The sequence below is a fragment of the Ambystoma mexicanum genome, chromosome 5p (genome assembly GCF_040938575.1).
Source record: "Ambystoma mexicanum isolate Mex_15411 chromosome 5p, UKY_AmexF1_1, whole genome shotgun sequence".
Classification (NCBI taxonomy): Eukaryota; Metazoa; Chordata; class Amphibia; order Caudata; family Ambystomatidae; genus Ambystoma; species Ambystoma mexicanum.
The window spans coordinates 927,606,603-927,624,671 of record NC_090930.1 but is presented as its reverse complement, the minus strand read 5'-3'; the positions used below and the strand labels follow the sequence as shown (position 1 = coordinate 927,624,671).

General features: G+C 46.5%; 1 protein-coding gene across 3 annotated transcripts in view; it reads left to right on the top strand.

Annotated features, from left to right (window-relative positions):
- The window catches only part of LZTFL1 (leucine zipper transcription factor like 1), a 488,680-nt gene that overhangs the window by 122,369 nt on the left and 348,242 nt on the right, over positions 1–18,069 (top strand). For all 3 annotated transcript variants that reach the window (XM_069613360.1, XM_069613358.1, XM_069613359.1), the window contains exon 3: positions 5,617–5,811. In XM_069613360.1, the coding sequence (XP_069469461.1) occupies positions 5,617–5,811 (195 nt within the window). The remainder of the gene's footprint in view (positions 1–5,616; positions 5,812–18,069) is intronic.

Sequence of the window (18,069 nt, the reverse complement as noted above, 5' to 3'; positions counted from 1 at the left end):
GAGGTCCTAATACAGCAGCGACTGCCGGCCCATTTCTCAGCACAGGCAGCAGAACTGGTAGCATTAATTGAAGCACTATGTGCAGCAAAGGGGTGCGCAGTGACAATTTACACAGATTCAGCATACATGGCCACAACAGTGCACGGAGGGCTTGCCAGGTGGGGAAGAAGGGGGTTCAACAGGGCAGATGGTTCACCCGTACAACATGCAGAACTACTAAAGGAACTCATAGAAGCATTGAAAGAACCCACCATGGTAGCAATAGTAAAATGCCAGGCCCACACCAATAATACAGACTGTCTCTTTGGGAAACGCGGCAGTAGACGCAGCCTCCAAAGAAGCGTCACATCTAACAAAAGAAAAAACAGGCGAGTACTTAGTGCGGAAAGAATTGGAGGACGATGTTCCAGACGGGTACAATGCCTTGCCAGTGTCTCAAATATTGGAGCTATAGGAAGGGGCAACTGAGGACGAAAAATAATTGTGGACAAAAAGAGGGTGCAGCCTGTCCGCCACTGATTTACTATGGCGGCAAAACAACACAGGTAAAGTAGTCATGCCAACTAAGTTGTTAGAAATAGCATTCCAGCAGCAGCACTTCCCAGCGCACAATGCAAGACAACACATTGCTGCCGAGATACAGGAATACTGGTTCATTCCAGGGTTACAGGAACAACTCTCTAAGCTAGCAATGGAATGTACAACATGCCAGATATACAACTGTGGCATGACTCTAAGAACACTAAGGGGAACGATACCCAAGCCGGTAGGACCGTTCAGAGAGCTACATATAGATTATGCAGACATGGGTGAAAAGTGCAACGGGGCGAATACATGATAGTGGTAGTTTGCCCCTTTTCACGGTGGGTAGAGGCAGGTCCCTGTGCCCGCCCAGATGCCAAGTGCGCTGCAAAGTTTCTAGTGCGGGAAGTATTCCCCCGCTGGGAAATTTGCGACTTAATTCGCTCTGACAACAGCACACATTTTGTGAACAATCTCTTCAAAGAAGTAACATCAATGCTAGGAATCGAACACAAATTAAGCTCGATTTATCACCCGCAAAGTAACGGTGTGGTAGAAAAGATAAAGATTGCTAAAAGGGAGACTCTCAAAACTGTGTTTCACCCTTAAGAAAAACTGGGTGCACTGTCTCCCCTTGGCCTTGTTTGAGCTGAGGAATCAGCCCAGCAAAGACCACCATTTGTCACCCCATGAGATTGTGACAGGGAGACGAATGCACACAGCACATTCACCTCTCCGTAGACATTCAGATGCACACAGAAGCGCTACTGTACTAGGAGAGGAATTCAACAACTACCTGACAAAACTCACTAAGGCAGCACGCATGATAGCAAAACAACTCGCACCACCATTCATAAATGACGGGGAAAGTGAAACACATACTCCAGAAAAAGAAAACCCAACGAGTCAGCTGGAACCAGGTGAGATGGTATATGTTAGGAGTTCCGTTCGTAGGTGGAATGCTCCAAGATTTCATGGCCCATACGAGGTAGTGTTTTGCACGCCCACGGCGGTGAAAGTGAAGGGCTTGAGATATTGGATACATTTGACAGATGTCCGAAAAGCCTTTGACAGTGTGGGACCAGTAGAAAGTGCAGAGGTCTCTTTCTTTCTCTTTCTTTCTCTTTCTTTCTCTTTCTTTCTCTTTCTTTCTCTTTCTTTCTCTTTCTTGCTCTTTCTTGCTCTTTCTTTCTCTCTCTTTCTCTCTCTTTCTCTCTCTTTCTCTCTCTTTCTCTCTTTCTCTCTCTTTCTCTCTCTTTCTCTCTCTTTCTCTCTCTTTCTCTCTCTTTCTCTCTCTTTCTCTCTCATGCATGCAGTCAGAAACACGAAAACATTTCTTACAAACAGGAGAAGGAGGGAGGCGTAGGAAGAGATATGACGACTACTGTGGCCTGGGACTAGATACAATAGAAGATCCCAGGCACCCACACCAGTTGAATAAATGGTATGCAGACATGAGCCCCACAGCTAAACGAACAACTAATGAAAGCTGCTACGTGTGCTCCCTGATCCCCCATGCCTCAGGCACACCTAAAGTTTTAATGCCACAAGATTTGCCTCTCGCAGATGCCCAGTGTCTCCTCAATCTCATCCTGTGCAGAATTAAGAACACCTTCCAGGCACACACTGTATCTTTTGAAATGCTGCAGAACGAGAAAACGTGCTGCTCGAGAGCCAAAGGAGTGGTGTGTTTAAAATAACCGTTCGTCTTAATAAAAGGAACACTATTTTCGGAAAACAAATGGAAAGATGATTTGGTAACGTGCAAGGCGGAAGCACTGCGAGAGCTACCGCCCGAAAAAACTGCAATGGATTGCAAAAACGTGTACCGCAGTCTGGTCAGATCATATAGCAAAATTGACCTGGGTGAGCGCTATAGAAAAAGCATTGAAACTACAGAAAGAAACTTTGCTTCTTGGGAGAAGGGAAAATCATGGGAAGAAACACGAACTGCAGTAAAAGCCTAATGATCCCAGATATGAAGAAAGGAACAGCAGCCCTAATGGACACTTACTGGGTCTGTGGCAAACGGGTGTACATGCACCTCCCACCATCATGGAGGGGCACGTGTTCCCTGGCGACACTGCACTCCGGAAAGCCACATCGGAGAAGGGGGCACGACGATGACCCAAGCAGCAGCCAACGCCCCACCCACTGAAGAGCCACCACTGTACGCCCTGTCAGAAGGGAGCGCCCAAGGAATAGTATCCAGAAAACAGAGGTCGTCAAACTACATATCAAAGGCCTCCTCAGAACTTTTGGCACAGATCCCAGACAGGTACAGGCTATTCAGGCTATTCAGCTCAGCGGAAACCTTCTTCGCTTCCCTCATCCCAAGCATTCAGGCCCGGGCAAATGCAAAGTGGCTACAGATTACGCGATGGGAGCTGGTCCAATTGGCCAACGACACTGAAGAAGGGTTCAGCATGAGCAAGGTGGAGCTGAGGTCTCTAAGACTAATGACAATGCAAAACAGTTATTTCTTAGACCTGTTGACGGCGATGGATGGAGGTGTTTGCCGAAATATCGGGAGTGCCTGTTGCACTTTCGGACCTTCTGAAGATGCTGATAATGGGACACAATCACACGTCATTGCTGCAGTGCACAACCTAGGGGAACGCATGAAGAAAGAAGGTGGTGCGGAATCGAGCACATGGTTCGACAACGTTTTTTCATGGGTTCCATCCTGGATGGGGCTCGCAGTGAAACTACTAATGCCCCTCATCGTATTTTTGCTTGTGATTTTTTGTGTGTGCCAGTTGGGTCTTTGATGCTGCGCAAACGCAGTCCCAAATGGAACGATGATGATGGTGACAATGGGTAACGTCAGAGGAGGGGCACGAATGCAACAGGAAGCACACACAAAAACTGGTGAGAATTCAGAGCCCAAGTTTAGAATGGTACCTATATATTATGACGGGGATATAGTGGATAGGTTGTATCATACCACAATAAAGGAGCCCCTTGAACTAGAATGGTACACAGAGGTATGGGTGGACCTGGAGGGAGACGGGGGATGTGTGTGTATGTGTATATATATATATATATATATATATATGATCTGCACACCAGGGGAAAGCCTCTGGGGGGTTTGGAGGGCGTGGATGCCAATAAAGGGAACACCGGCCTGGGAAGAGGCAGTGTTAGCTGGGAAGGAGCGTGAGCGGCTGGGTGAGTGAAGGTATTTGTTACTTCAGTAACGAAAGGGGGGAAATGTAGGGAGGGATAGGTCTATAGGACCCCCCCCTCCCACTGCATCTCCCACCCTGGTGAAGACTCATGACTCGTCGGCAGCCCACCGGCCCCCAGGCCCAGGCGGTAGGGCGGCTGCAGACTGACACGTGAAGCTGCACCACCACGTTATGTGGCAGAGCACAGACGGCGCTCAGAGGCCCACACTTCCCCCACCCCTCCACCGCATGGCAGATCCGCCGAGGACTCGTTCTCACGAGCCACCAGACACGAACAAACAACAAAATAAAACACTGTAGCTGTTAACCTTCCGCAGTACATCATTGCCCCAGCCATGAACGGGAACATTAGGAAGTAACTGAAACCAGCCCAAAACCTGCATGCCCTGACCCTGTACCAAGCCCCCAGCGTTAGACTGTGTGGCGCCCTACACTACTACCTACCCCGAAAACTCTTGTAATGTGTAGAAACCATTTATGTAATATATGTCATGTTGACTAATGTTCGCTGCTAATGTGAAGAAGAATGGGCAAAGAGTAATATGCAACAGATATTGTTTATAATGTAAAGATGTACGAAGACTGGCTAGCTGATGACAATATGCAATAACATGCGTTGCCCTCTTTATACATACACCTGCCTAACACTACCTTATGTTCGTATGTCAACTATAGATGTGACTTGTTGTGCTAAAGGGTATGGACCCCAGTTAGTATCCCTTCTAATGCAAATGCATACGAGTCCTCTTAGAGACCCCACGTGTTGTAATTCGCCCCTCACCCACGGGACAGTATACCGCCTTGTGCAGGATGCTGCGCACAGAGCTGCAAGGCCATCTCCTCCTCCTTCTCCCGCCCAGGCCCTCCAGAGATAGCTGGTGTTCAAACAGCACAGCCTCGCCTCCCCTCCCGACCCTGCTGGACCCATTTCAAGCATCTGCCTCCCCCATGTCAGAGGCCACCACAGCCTGACTTCATGATTTACGAGCTACCTGGTCCTAAATCCCACTAGTCACATGCCCCCTAAGGGCCAGTGGTCTCTCCGCCGACCCCAAGTTAATGGCCCTCAAAAGAGGGGCGCCCACTCTTGTACCAACAGATCGTAATACCAGCCCTCACCAAATCTACCAAGACAGGGTGGTCAAGTGACCCCTCCCTTGCCCCCGACTATGCACATGGGACCAGATTGTTTGAACCTAAGGTATCCTCCAAACTGATGTATTGGGACACTTCAGATTGCATATCAATGTTCCTGTCTGCGTATTGATCTAAGGTCAGCGCTTACAAGAGTTGCAAACCAACGGAAGCATGAAGTGTGACGAATGGGTGTGAATGTGTGGCCAAAAGGACAAATGTCAGTTTAGTTAGCAATCATCGTTACAAGGCATGTCCGGCCTGGAACTCCACCCCGATGAGCCCAGCTGACCTTCCAACCCCACGTGGCGCAGCACCAACGTCAGCCAATCCTGGTGGAGCAGCTATCCACTGTGTATACCCCCTAGACATCACCACCCAATCCCCACAATTGTGTCCCCTATAGCTTGTGTCACCCATGACGTGTTCTGGAAATAAGTAGGCCTGTCTTTGCTATTGTGAAAGCACTCTTGGAGTTTGCAGAGTCCTTTGCATGCCCTATATTGATCTATATAAAGCTCTTTTGATCTCACCCGCACTTTGTCCTGGTCTCATTCCCCTTCTGCGGTGTGTCCTTTATTGCCTCTCACTAAGGGGGGTGCGTTTCTGGGGATGCTTACGTTCAAGGGCCACACTGATTAAAGCTTGCATCCTCAAATGTAGACCATGTGAGGACTAATCCGGAGTGTACATTGCCCCAAAAGTATTTCTTTGCTTGCATGGAGCCACAGAAGTATATTTCATGTGTGCCTATGTCTCTACATCTCAGGCTTGTGGACGAGACCTTCACAGTAGACGAGGTTACTGAGATGCTGGATGGGCTGCAGGTCGTAGTTCACGGAGAAGTTGAATCTGAACTGATTAACACCACACATACCAATGTCCTCCTGCTTCGTCAACTATTTTTCCAGGCTGAGAAATGGCACCTGAAGTTACAGACTGATATCTCGGAGCTAGAAAACCGGTGAGATGGTTGCAGCAGCGCTGCAGAATGCTTTGTTTGTTAATTTGAATTTGCAGTTCTAAGATTTTAAAGTTATAACATGCATTGACAACTACCCATTTGATTTGAAGCAAACTACAATTAAATGACAGTCCTTCTGATGAGGTTTTAAATAACTCTCCTCTTGGCAAATGTTTGATTTGGTCACTCAGCAGAGGTGCCTACTGCAATCTTGTCTGTGGGAGGCTGAGCCCAAAGTGTGTTGCGGAAAATTCCACTGAAGTTTATATGGCTAGATCTATGTATAAAAACAAGAGGTGCTGTGACACTGATGCACTTGGGTCAGTCTGATGTACGGTCAAATCCCATGCAGTGAAACATTAACTTGTAACAATTATGATTCCGGAATATTGGGCGTTGAAGTAGCAGCCTAGTCCTGCAGCTCCTGGGACCGCTCCCTGAAGACCTTTATTTGAGATTATGAACTCCAAAAAGATCATCGAAGCGGCTGAAAATCCAGTTTTCAAATGCCCAAGCAGATCTTGGAGATGGGTGATACCCCTAAAATTCAGGATGTCTATACAGTTCTGTTACAAGTTGCACCGGATGTCAATGAAGTCAAGCTGTCTATGGCAGATCTTAACTTGAAGGTATCCGAGTTAGATGTCAGTCATTGATCTGGAGAAAACTTCGGTCTCTATGGACACAGAAATTGCTGGCATCTTTTGGGCATATAACAACCTGAAGTCAGACTTGCTAAAGGGGAAGGAAAAACACCTAGAACTGGAATTGAAACTAAGGGGTAAAAACTTGAGACTGGTTGGAGTTGAAGACCTGGATGGCAGTGAGGACCTGATCACTTTAGTAATTCATGTGTTTAAGGAGAGCTTCAACTTTGGCTCCATCTCCATGAGTGATATTGATCATTTATTTAGGATTGGAAAATATCAAGGATCCAGGGCAAGACACATCCTGGTTACTTTTATGAGCCTTAAAACAAGAGAGGATCTGATGAATGCTGCTAGAATCAAAGGACATGCCAACTATAAAGGTAACCCTTTTTTCTTATATCCTGATTACCCCAAAGAAATTCTGCTATTGAGAAGGTCTTTTAAGGGTGCTAACGATTTGGCTAAACGGCTAAACCTGAAAACATTTTTTAACAGGAATAATGTGTTGACTCTGGTGATGCCGGATGGTGAAAAGACTACTTCAGACCCCATATTTCTTTATGTTCTGATACGGATCAGCTGATCCTAGCGTTTCGTTACTGATGTGGTTTTTAACCTTCGGGTAAGTACTTCAAGAACGCTCAGTGTTCGGGCCCGAGTGTGTGCGGTGTACCGCGGACAGCAGTACCCCGTGTTTGTGTGGACTGAAGTATGAAAATGTATCATCAGTGTACATCACCCATGCAATGTTTAACAATTGGGACCGAGGAGTCATACGGCACCCGACAGCAGGTCTGGGGACGTGACTTCAGTTTTGACCCCGCCACTTCTCTCACCAGCCTAGGCATGCCTGGTAAGTGACCACTTTCTGTGTGCCCCCTGAAGCTGCTCTTGTTTTTGACGTGTGGTGGGCAGTATTGTTTTGTTAGCTTTGTGGCGGCACAGTGGCGGAACCTATGCCGAACTTTTAAGACAGACCTCAACTGTTGACGGGGTAGGTGGTGCATCCAGGGGGCAGAGTATCTTACGCAACCATAGACAGGCTGCTGCAACAAAGGTTCTGTGTTGGGGGAAAGAAGTTAGTCCGGGGAAGGGAAGGAATTGTGCTGGATGAATACCTTCATTTGAGTACGTACGGTTGTGCGGGACCAGCATTAATCCTGAATGCGCGGCTGAATGTTCACCAATGCCAGTCTATCCGCTCACTCCTCGAAGGTCAAGCCGTATATTGGAAAACCTTTGTCTGAAATTCCGATCCTGTGTTATTAGCCGAGTCTCCAAATGGGTACGGATGGATGTGCAGAACATTCTATGTTCTTGAATACCACAGACTGTGACTCTGGCCTGGGAACTTAGTTTTTCCGTCCATGTCATCATTTGACTTTAAAGTATGCTTCACTACGTCAATGCTGTTTTTTCCTTCATGCTAATCATCTAATGCGCCATCCAAACTGGTTTTATGCAATGTTGTTAGACATATGGGTCCTTCTGTGCGAATGCCTGTGCATGTCATGGACTAGAGTTTTCCGTTACTTGCAGGGTTGGTGGATGGGAATAATTTTGAGACTCTGGGTTTTGGCCTGTTTTTGTTATTGTTTTGTCTGTTCTGCTGTTTATTTTCGACTCTGATGCTGTTTCTTGAACTTTCTGACTATTGTATGGGGGTGAGGGGTCCTCGGGCCCCCTCGCATCGTACGCTCCTCAGTACAAGGCTTGGACCACGTGCCTCCGGTAGTGGGATTGCCCCTTGCCTTTATGTAAGGCTAACCACGGTTGACTTACATCAATGGGACTACCGAGCAGGACACGGGGCATCCATCTTTTGTGCCCCCTTTCGACTCCATCTTGGGTACACAGGCCTCACTGCGATAGTACAGCAATGCTCAGCTACCCTTCCACCGCAGCAGCCAAGGACAGAGAGACACACACAAGGCGTGCAGGCAGCTGGCTGACCCCCACCCTTGCACTCCCCCTGCGAAGGAAAGCTCTGCGCTTCCATTTCTCACTCTGAAGCCGGAGAAAGTTGCAACAATCAATATGCTACAGTTTTCTTCCTCTGAGATCACTGCTAGTCTGAGAACCAGCATGTGAACCAGAATGAGCTAAGCACTTTCTGCTCGATTCATCCCCATAAATGTGCAAGCCACCCACCCCCATTAAGGACAATTTATTGCCATCTTGACCCTGCGCCCCCTGTAAGGTATTTCTTTCAAGTACCAGACCCTCGCCTGTGCTGCAAAACCCACCCAACACACTCCTTACTAACCTTAAGCATTTTTACTACTATACATATGTTTTTACTTGTACTAATGGGTTTGAAACCTAGAAGAGATGCAAAACATAGCCTGATTCTTTTACATGCACAATAAAGGTCAAGGCCTTTAATTACAAGTCACGAATGACCCAATTGTACTGACAATAATCATTGTGTGTGATTTTATGTAGAAATGTGAAAAGTAGCATAAAATGTTTTAGATAATTTGTTATAACATATTAGCTTAGGTAGTGACCACAGTGACCGGCCCTGACCTGCGTGGAGCACAAGATGTTTGACGTCTGTCATCTCGTCAGCCACTAAGCCAACCAGGAGGAAGAGATGCCACCCACACCTACAGCACCACACCGCCTGGCCAATTGGGTCGATTTAGCATTTTTTGTTAGTTACTTTAATTGATATAAATATAAGCATGATGTAAATGAGAAGAGGGAGTTTTTTTGGGTTATTTCCTAGCTGGAGAAATAAACCCTCCTTTGAACTCTTGCAGCCGGGCCTCCGTGCCTTCTTCCCTGACAAGGGGTTGCTTATTTTATTTTCTCTCACACGTAGTAAGCCGGGGAAGGGCACCTACATTTTTGGTGACCCCTGCAACGTGATTTAGAGAGGTGCCTTGAGGCCTGCGCTGCCCGGCAGCGAGATCCACGGTGCCCCCCAGCAGAACCATCGCCTCCGCGGTTGACCAGACTGTGCACACCAAGAAGAAAGGGCCAAGGGTTCCCGGTTGACGAATACCCGATCGAAAAAGCTGCTCGCCAAGGCAGGCCACAGCTTGTTTGGGGGACGGACTTGAGCAAGGTCCGGCTTTGACCGGCGACCCTCGGAGTACCTGACTGAACACGTGGAGCCCCGGTTGCAAAGACCCCAAAGGAAGGTAAGGGGAAATACGGGAAGAAGGGAACGAGCAACAAAGGGGAGGTAGTTAAGAATAAGGTCTGCGTGAGTGACGGTGAGGCTTTTCTGATCTATCCTTTATATGGCCATTAGGTGTTGTAAGAAGTGAGAGGAAGAGAAGTGGTATCCTAGCCCGTACGGGGTAGAAGGCGGCGCCGCGTAGCATTTGTCCCGACCAAGTGCAGAATAGAGATAAAGAGAAAAATAGTAGGGGTCTCATGTAGGCTCGGAGTAGTTTTTAGAATATTCTTTTTCCGTGGAAGTAAGAAATCTTGAGACATAATAAAGGTGAAAGAGGTGGGGAGTGAATGCGAAATAACAGGTAGAATAGGGAAGAAGAAAAAAACCAGGGACTGTAACGGGAATAGGGAAAGAACAAACGCATGCAGGCAGTGCATGTGTATGTTGCATGATTATATGTTTGTTGGTCTGCTTTTGTATATATGTCTTGTTGAACACGCTAAAGTATTTCAGTACAAGTAATTTGTGATTGACATAAGATAAAGCAAAGAAATAAATTGTGAGAGGTGACCAGGTAACACCTCTCAGAAAGCTAATGCGACATATGGAGCATTGATAAAGAACACATTATTTCCACATATTGTAACTGACATACTAAGTTAGAGGTGGGAAGAGATTCAAGGGTGCCAGAATACACAAGAAAGGAAAAGAAACATTGCCATGGGGGGAGTTACACCACTGGCACATATTTGCCAGCACCTTCCATTATATAGCGCCAGGATACAGAAGTATCACGATCAATGGATCACTGAGATAAAAGGAGACGGGGTTACACCAATTTGTCCAGAAGGAGGATCATTTGACAAAAGCGTGTTGGACCTAGTATCAACACATTTGCTAGCACGATACAAAGGGAAACAGTTACAGAACCGGAGAGAAGTGTTAGATTTATGGCGAATGTTCGAGGAAGTTGCCCCCTCGGCAGAGGTAGGTACAAGCCGAATGACAGAAAAGCAGAAAAAACCTGAAGAAGTAGGCGGGACACCAAAAGGGGAATGCTCAACAACTACAAACGAAAACGAAGTAACAAAAATCTATCCCTTAATGACTAGGCCAGCGGTAGGGTTTAGTGAACTCCTGTATATACCACCCACCGCCACTACTCAAGGCGGGGCAACAGCCCCCGAACCTCCACCATATGACAAAGGAGGCCTGTACGGCTCCACGAGTGCACCTCCTGTGGACATAGCACGTTTAACAGGTGATTTAGACTGCCAGTTAGCACACGCACAAATGGAAATAACACGGTTAAGAGCTTTATGTGACAAAGGGCAAATGCTGCCAGGGGGAGGGGAGGTACCCCCACTGTCACTGGCAGATCTCACACCCCCGATAGGGGCAGCAAGCAATGCAACCCCAGCAGCCACGGTATCAGGGCAATCTATAGCATCGCAAGGGACGTCATCACAGCAAAGACAAGAACAAGAGTGGCAGTCAGGACAGTTCCTGTTTCAATTGAATAACAAACCAGTGAGAATTATACGCCCAGATACACCGGAGAGTCAACAAAGTGGAGATCAAGGTGAAAGACAAGGAAATGGACCCCAGGAAAACTGGGAGGATAATAACGAGCTAGAGTCAGAAATAGAAGACATATGGGATGATTTAGATGAATACGAAGAGGCAGCTGCCGCAGAGGGTTCCCCACTGCCAAACTGCCGTTACCCAGACACACTATCGCCACCATTATGGCAAGGTAGACTAAGACAACGAACAGGGAGGACAGGAAACATACTGGTAAGTAAAACGAAAAAAGGGAGGATGAGCAAAACGGGAAAGAAACAGAAACTACAAATGCCACTGATACATAAAGGAGCAGGTAGACCAAACTATATTCCGTGGGCCCAAATGGACAAAACCAACCTGTTAAAACTCCTCCCCCCGCTGACGGGAGGGGCAGGTAAGTGGATACATGTATTTGAGAAGAACACGGCAGGTGTGCTGTTAGCTATAGGTGATGTGAAAAGCTTATTAATATCAGCAATCGGGGACCAAGCAGACACATTCTGGGAAAGAGCAGGATTCCCTGGAGTAACAATGAGCTGTGATCGACATGATGGATCACCATTCAACAATGTTCGAGCACAAGTGTGGGATGCATTGCGGCGTGCATTTCCAGACGTTCTAGATTTACATGCAGTGCACGATGGAGGGGAACGAGGATCCTGCGCAATTCATTTTGCGAGTGCAAGACTTATGGAGAAGCGAAACTGGTACGGCATGGAATCAATCAACAGCTTTATTCTATTATATCATTAAAAAGGGGTTGCCGAAAGAAGTGCAGAAGGCCTTGGACAAAATAGCTGGGATCGAAGCCAAAGGGTGGCCTGAAATTCAGAGCATAATTGTACACCACTGGAGGAGGATTAAAGAGAAGGAAAAGGAGGTCCCGCAAAAGAGGCTGGCCGACGAAGCAAAATTAGTACAGACGAAATTAGTGAAGGTCGCCGCCATTACTGCCAGTACAACAGCAGACAGAGGAAACGAAGGAGAGGAAAATGCGGGAGGAAGGCCTGTTGGGATAGCCGCGCAGTGGGTTGGAGAGGACCAAGGACAGTGGAACGGAGAGGAACAGCCATGCCAAGGATCGCAGTGGCAGAACAGGCCGGCCCAAGCAAGAGGTGGGTACCGCGGGCAGAGGGGAGGATACGGAGGAATGGGAAACGGAGGGTATGGTGGGCAAGGACCAAGGGGAGGACAACAAGGGTCGTGTTGGAATTGTGGAAGATGGGGACATTATTCACGAGATTGTAGAATGTGACCATCAGGGTATTTCCAAGGGCAGCAACAGCAGCCCATGAACAATGAACAGGGGTGGGGCTGCCCACACCCAGGTAGCCCTTGTGGAGCTCCAATGGGGAGGAGGGGGGATAACACGATCAATTCTCTATGACCCCCAAATGCAACAAAGACAGCCAGCCCCACAACAGCAGCAACAACAGCAAAATGCACTACAGCCCATGGCGAGACAAAACCCAGTAGGGAACATAAACAATAACCCTTTTGCAGTGGCCGCAAACGGTGCCCCTGCACCATTCCGTGGCGTAACGGTCGTGGGTGACAACGTTTTTTCAGTGCCAGGTCAGCAAAGATACCAAGACTAGGACAGCCCACAGGGAGCACTTGCATGTCCAGTCCTATCCACCACACAAAGTGCAAATGAGGAACCACTAGTGGCGGCAGAGATAGGAAACAAGCAGTTTATCTTTATGGTAGACTCTGGAGCAGAAAAATCATGCCTCACAGAAGGGCGGTTTCAGCTCTCAGGAAGAAATTTTGAGACGCAGGGGTTCTCTGGGGCTATTTTAAAAGTTCTTTATACAAAAGATCTTGATGTAACAGTAGGGGGAAAAAACGTGCGCGCACCCTTATTGTATTGCGAAGACGCGCCAATCAATTTGATGGGACGAGACTTGCTCAGTAAGTTAAACATGACCATAGCCTTCACTGAAAGAGGAATAGTGTTCTCGACGGCAGGGGTATGCCCCGTACGAGCACTCTTGATGATAAGCACGATTACAAAGGAAGTTGCGTAAGAGGGATTCCCATTGACATGGACATGTTCGTCTATGGAATACAGGTATTAGCCCGAATAGTGCCTGAAATAACACAAAAGGAGTGGAGAATACCATCAGACTTCATATTCCGCCCAATCACACCAACAGATGTAGTGCCAGGCACAATTATATCTATAGACATTGAGGCAGTTCAAGTTTCCAACAAACGCTTTGTGGTCATAGGCCTGGACACCCAGGGACGCGAGTGGAGAAGTGTGCTATGTATAGAGCCAAACATAATGCTAAAAGATATAACTGATGAAGAATTGTTTACTGATTACGAATGGGTTGGAGAAATAATAATGGAAATAAGCATACCATGTGACATTATGATCCAATACAGAGAAATACACAACCCACTCATGGCTAACATAAAGGCCCCACCGACAATATTTGAAGAAGACATGGCCAGGGTAGCACCTGAAATTTGGACCACAGAGCCACACGATGTGGGATTGTTGCATGAGGTAACTCCCATAAAGATAAAACTGAAACCAAGTGCCCTCCCACCCAGAGTGAAACAATACCCAATATCCAAAGAAGCATAGGAAGGTATTAGAGAAACAGTGAATGCACTCCTAAGCCAAGGTATCTTAGTGCCATCAACTTCCCCATACAACACAGCGATTTTTCGATTAAGAAGGTGCAAGGAGGGGCTTGGAGAATGGTCCAGGACCTCCGCCCACTCAATGACGTCATCCAAAAAGAGTTCCCTTTAGTGCCTAACCCGGCATCAATATTGTGCAGTATACCAAAAGAGGCAACTTGCTTCACTGTCATTGATCTGAAAAATGCCTTTTTTTCTGTGCCACTCGCACCAGAGTCGCAGTACCTTACAGCTTTTACATTAGGAAACAGCAGATATGAACATCGCAGACTCCCACAGGGGTATTGCGAGAGCCCAAGCATTTTTAACAGAGTACTACGAGAAGACATTGGCAACATAGATGTAGGGAGTAACATTATACAGTATGTAGACGATTTACTCGTCTGCAGCAAAACGGAAGAAGAGTGTAGAGAAGACTCGATAACACTGCTTAACGTACTGGCTGCCAAGGGATACAAGGTGGACAAAGGAAAGTTACAATACTGCCTTGCAGACGTTGTATATCTTGGCCAGCAAATATCTAAAGACGGAAAAAGAATACTACCAGACAGAGCTGCTGCCATTCGGCACATTATCATACCAAAAACAGTGAAGGACATGCAGAAATTTCTTGGCATATGTAACTATTGCCGAGCGTGGATCCTCGATTACGCAGCGTACACACGGCCATTGCTACAAGCACTGAAAGAAGCACAAAAGAACAAAGCCCCAATAAAATGGACACAGGAGACAATTGCCCAATTCTCTTGATTTAAAAGACCTTATTTCAGACGCCCCAGTCCTTGCAAATCCAGATTATGAAAGGGAATTTTTCCTGTTTTCACACAGCAATGGAACATTAATGGCAGCAGTATTGACGCAAAATACATAGGCCACAAACCATTAGCGTATTGCAGTGGAATATTAGACCCAGTAATGCAGGGACATTTCGCTTGCGAACAGGCCCTCGCTGCAGCAGCCTTCACTATTGAGAAAAGTGCCACGATCGTAATGGGATGTTCAGTGACGCTATATGCGGAACACTCATTATTTGCTATCTTGGAAAGATCAAAATCTACTCTCACAACAAAGAGAGCGTCTGCTTATGAAATAATATCAGGTCCAAATGTACATGTGGTTAGATGCAAGACAGTGAACCCAGCCACATTCGTTACAGAGCCATGCACAACTGAGGATTTACAGGAACACGATTGTAGCACGTATGAGGGAGAGGGCGATGACATTCCCAAAGCAAGAAAAAATGCCCTTACAGAAGGAGAACTTTATTTCATAGACTGGTCCGCATCCATAAACTCAGAGACAGGAGAGAAACATGTGGGGATGGCAATAGTGCGCATGGAAGAAGACACATACAAAGTGATTGTTCAAAAGCGCCTCCCCTCACACTACTCTGCACAAGCAGCCGAACTGACCGCACTAATCAGCGCGTTACACACAGCCAAAGATTGTGCCGTGACAATATATTCAGACTCAGCTTACGTCACCACCACAGTTCACTCAGGGCTATCACGTTGGCGAAGGAGAGGGTTCAGAAGAGCAGACGGGTCCCCCGTACAACATGCCACGTTGCTAAATGAACTAATAGAAGCTTTAGCAGAGCCATCGTTAGTAGCGGTGCTTAAATGCCAAGCCCATACCAATAACACAGACGCCGTGTCATTTGGGAACGCGGCAGCCGATGCGGCAGCGAAGGAGGCCTCGTACTTCAGTAAAACACCAACATCAGAGTACATTGTAAAAACAACCACAGCGGAACAACCAGCAGAAGCATACAGTAACACACCCATAGCACAATTGATAGAACTCCAGAGAAGGGCCCCACCAGAAGAGCAGGAGTTGTGGGGCAAACGAGGGTGTAAACAATCAGCCACAGATCCCATTTGGAGACAGGAAACGACAGGCAAGGTAGTGATGCCTGTAGAATTATTAGAAGTAGCATTCCAACAACTGCATTTCCCAGCTCACGTTGCAAAACAACACATTGCCTCAGATACTCAAGAGGATTGGTATGTTCCTAATCTGCACGAATACTTGTCTAAATTTGTGATTGAATGTACTACATGCCAAACTTACAATTCAGGAATGACATTACGAACTCTGCGGGGCACTTTGCCACGCCCTACAGGTCCATTTAGAGAATTACATATCGACTACGCCGATATGGGAGAAAGATGTAATGAAGCAAGATACTTGATTGTGGGGGTATGCCCTTTTTCACGGTGGGTAGAAGCGGGCCCCTGTCCCCATCCTGATGCAAAATGTGCTGCCAAGTTCCTTGTGCGAGAAGTATTCGCGCGGTGGGGAATATGTGATGTCATCCGTTCAGACAACGGCACGCACTTTGTGAATGACCTTTTCAAGGAAGTAACCTCCCTTCTGGGGGTGAAACATAAACAAAGTTCGATTTATCATTCAATGGCCAATGGAGTTGTGGAGAGGATCAACGGGCTGCTCAAAAGCAAATTATCGAAGTTATGCAGCACGTTGAAAAAAAATGGGGTATATTGTCTGCCCCTAGCACTGTTCCAACTCAGAAATCAACCATGCAAGGATCACCATTTAAGCCCGCACGAAATCGTGATGGGGAGAAGAAAGCACACGCCGCTCTTTCGTGTTAGGAGGGCGTCTGATGCACACAGGGCTGCCACAGTGCTGGGAGAAGAGTTTAAGGAATACCTAGCACAGTTAACGCGTGCAGTACGCAGCATAGCAAAACAAATTGCTCCGCCATTTACTGAAGATGTTGCAACAGACACCTCCATGCCGGCAGCAGATAGCCAGGAGGGGCCTTTAATGCCAGGGGAGCATATTTATGTCAGAAGTTTTGTAAGAAGGTGGAATTCACCAAGATTTCATGGTCCATACACAGTGGTGTACAGCACCCCAACTGCAGTTAAAATAAAGGGGTTAAAATACTGGGTGCACCTCTCAGATGTGAGAAGGGCGCACAGTGTTGCACTTCCCCAAAATTAAATCGACTGTGTGGATGCCATCGCTGGCACAGTTTGACATGATGAAAACTGCAACTTAGACAGGGAAAGTATAGGGAAAAAGCAAAAGGTTTTTACATATTTTGTCTCTCTCTCTCTCTTTCTTTTCTTCTCATATAAATCGTGTTGTCTTTTCTATTTTTCCTCATTTTTATGATAAATGAAAAGAAATTCTTAAATGCCTAATTGAGCAAGGAGATGAAAAAGAATGAACAATTGCAAATATGTTTCTTTTCATGATGTCTTAACGAATTTGTCTCGCCCACATAGGTTCAACATGAGCCAATGCGACGAAACTGCTGAGCAGGCTGAAATGTTAGATAGAAATAGGGATGCCACTAGGGCCAGTAGACTGAACAATGTAGAATGTGTTATAAAATATGCTGCCATACTATTTGCAATAATGATGTTTTATTTTATTTGGTATAATGTTGTTTTATATGTGGCAAATGAAATGAACAAAGGGGGGAGCGGAACTGAAATGACAAAACCAGGGTCTAAACTAATATGGACTGGAGCAACAACTATTTTGAAGGACACTTATAACATTGAATCGAATAGTATAAAGACAATGTCCCCCTATGAACCATTGCATGTAAACAAAACTGCCATTCCTTTGTTGAGTAATACTATGGCCAAGGAAATAGAGCTTGGATGGAATGTAAATGACGATTACTATTGGTTGACTAACTCTAGAAATACAAGCATGCGCACACACACTGCACCAGAAACCACTACTGAATACACACGTCATCATGAACAACATAGATGAAGCATGGTCTAGAATATTCCCGCTGCAATATTTACGAGTTGGTACCCAATTAAAAAACAAAAGGAGGAGGAAAAGGGGAGTGGGAAAAAACAGATACGATATTCATCATAACCTGGGGTTAGATGAAATAGAGGACCCCCGACACCCTGACCAATCAAATAAATGGTATTCAGACATGAGCGCCGCAGCAAAGCAAGCAAGTAATGAAAGTTGCTACGTGTGCTCACTTATTCCTCATGCAACTGGAACCCCAAAAATGCTAATCCCACAGGAAGTACCCTTGTCTGAGGCCCAATGTTTGATTCATCTGATGCTGTGTAGAATAAAAGACATTTCAGGCACACACAGTCGCCATGGAAAAATTGGAAAACGAACAAACTTGCACCAGCAGAGGACAAGGAGTAATCTGCCTCCAAGAGCCATTTTTCATCATAAAAGGAACAAGGTATGCAGACGACAAGTGGCATGATGGAACGATTAAATGCAAAGCTG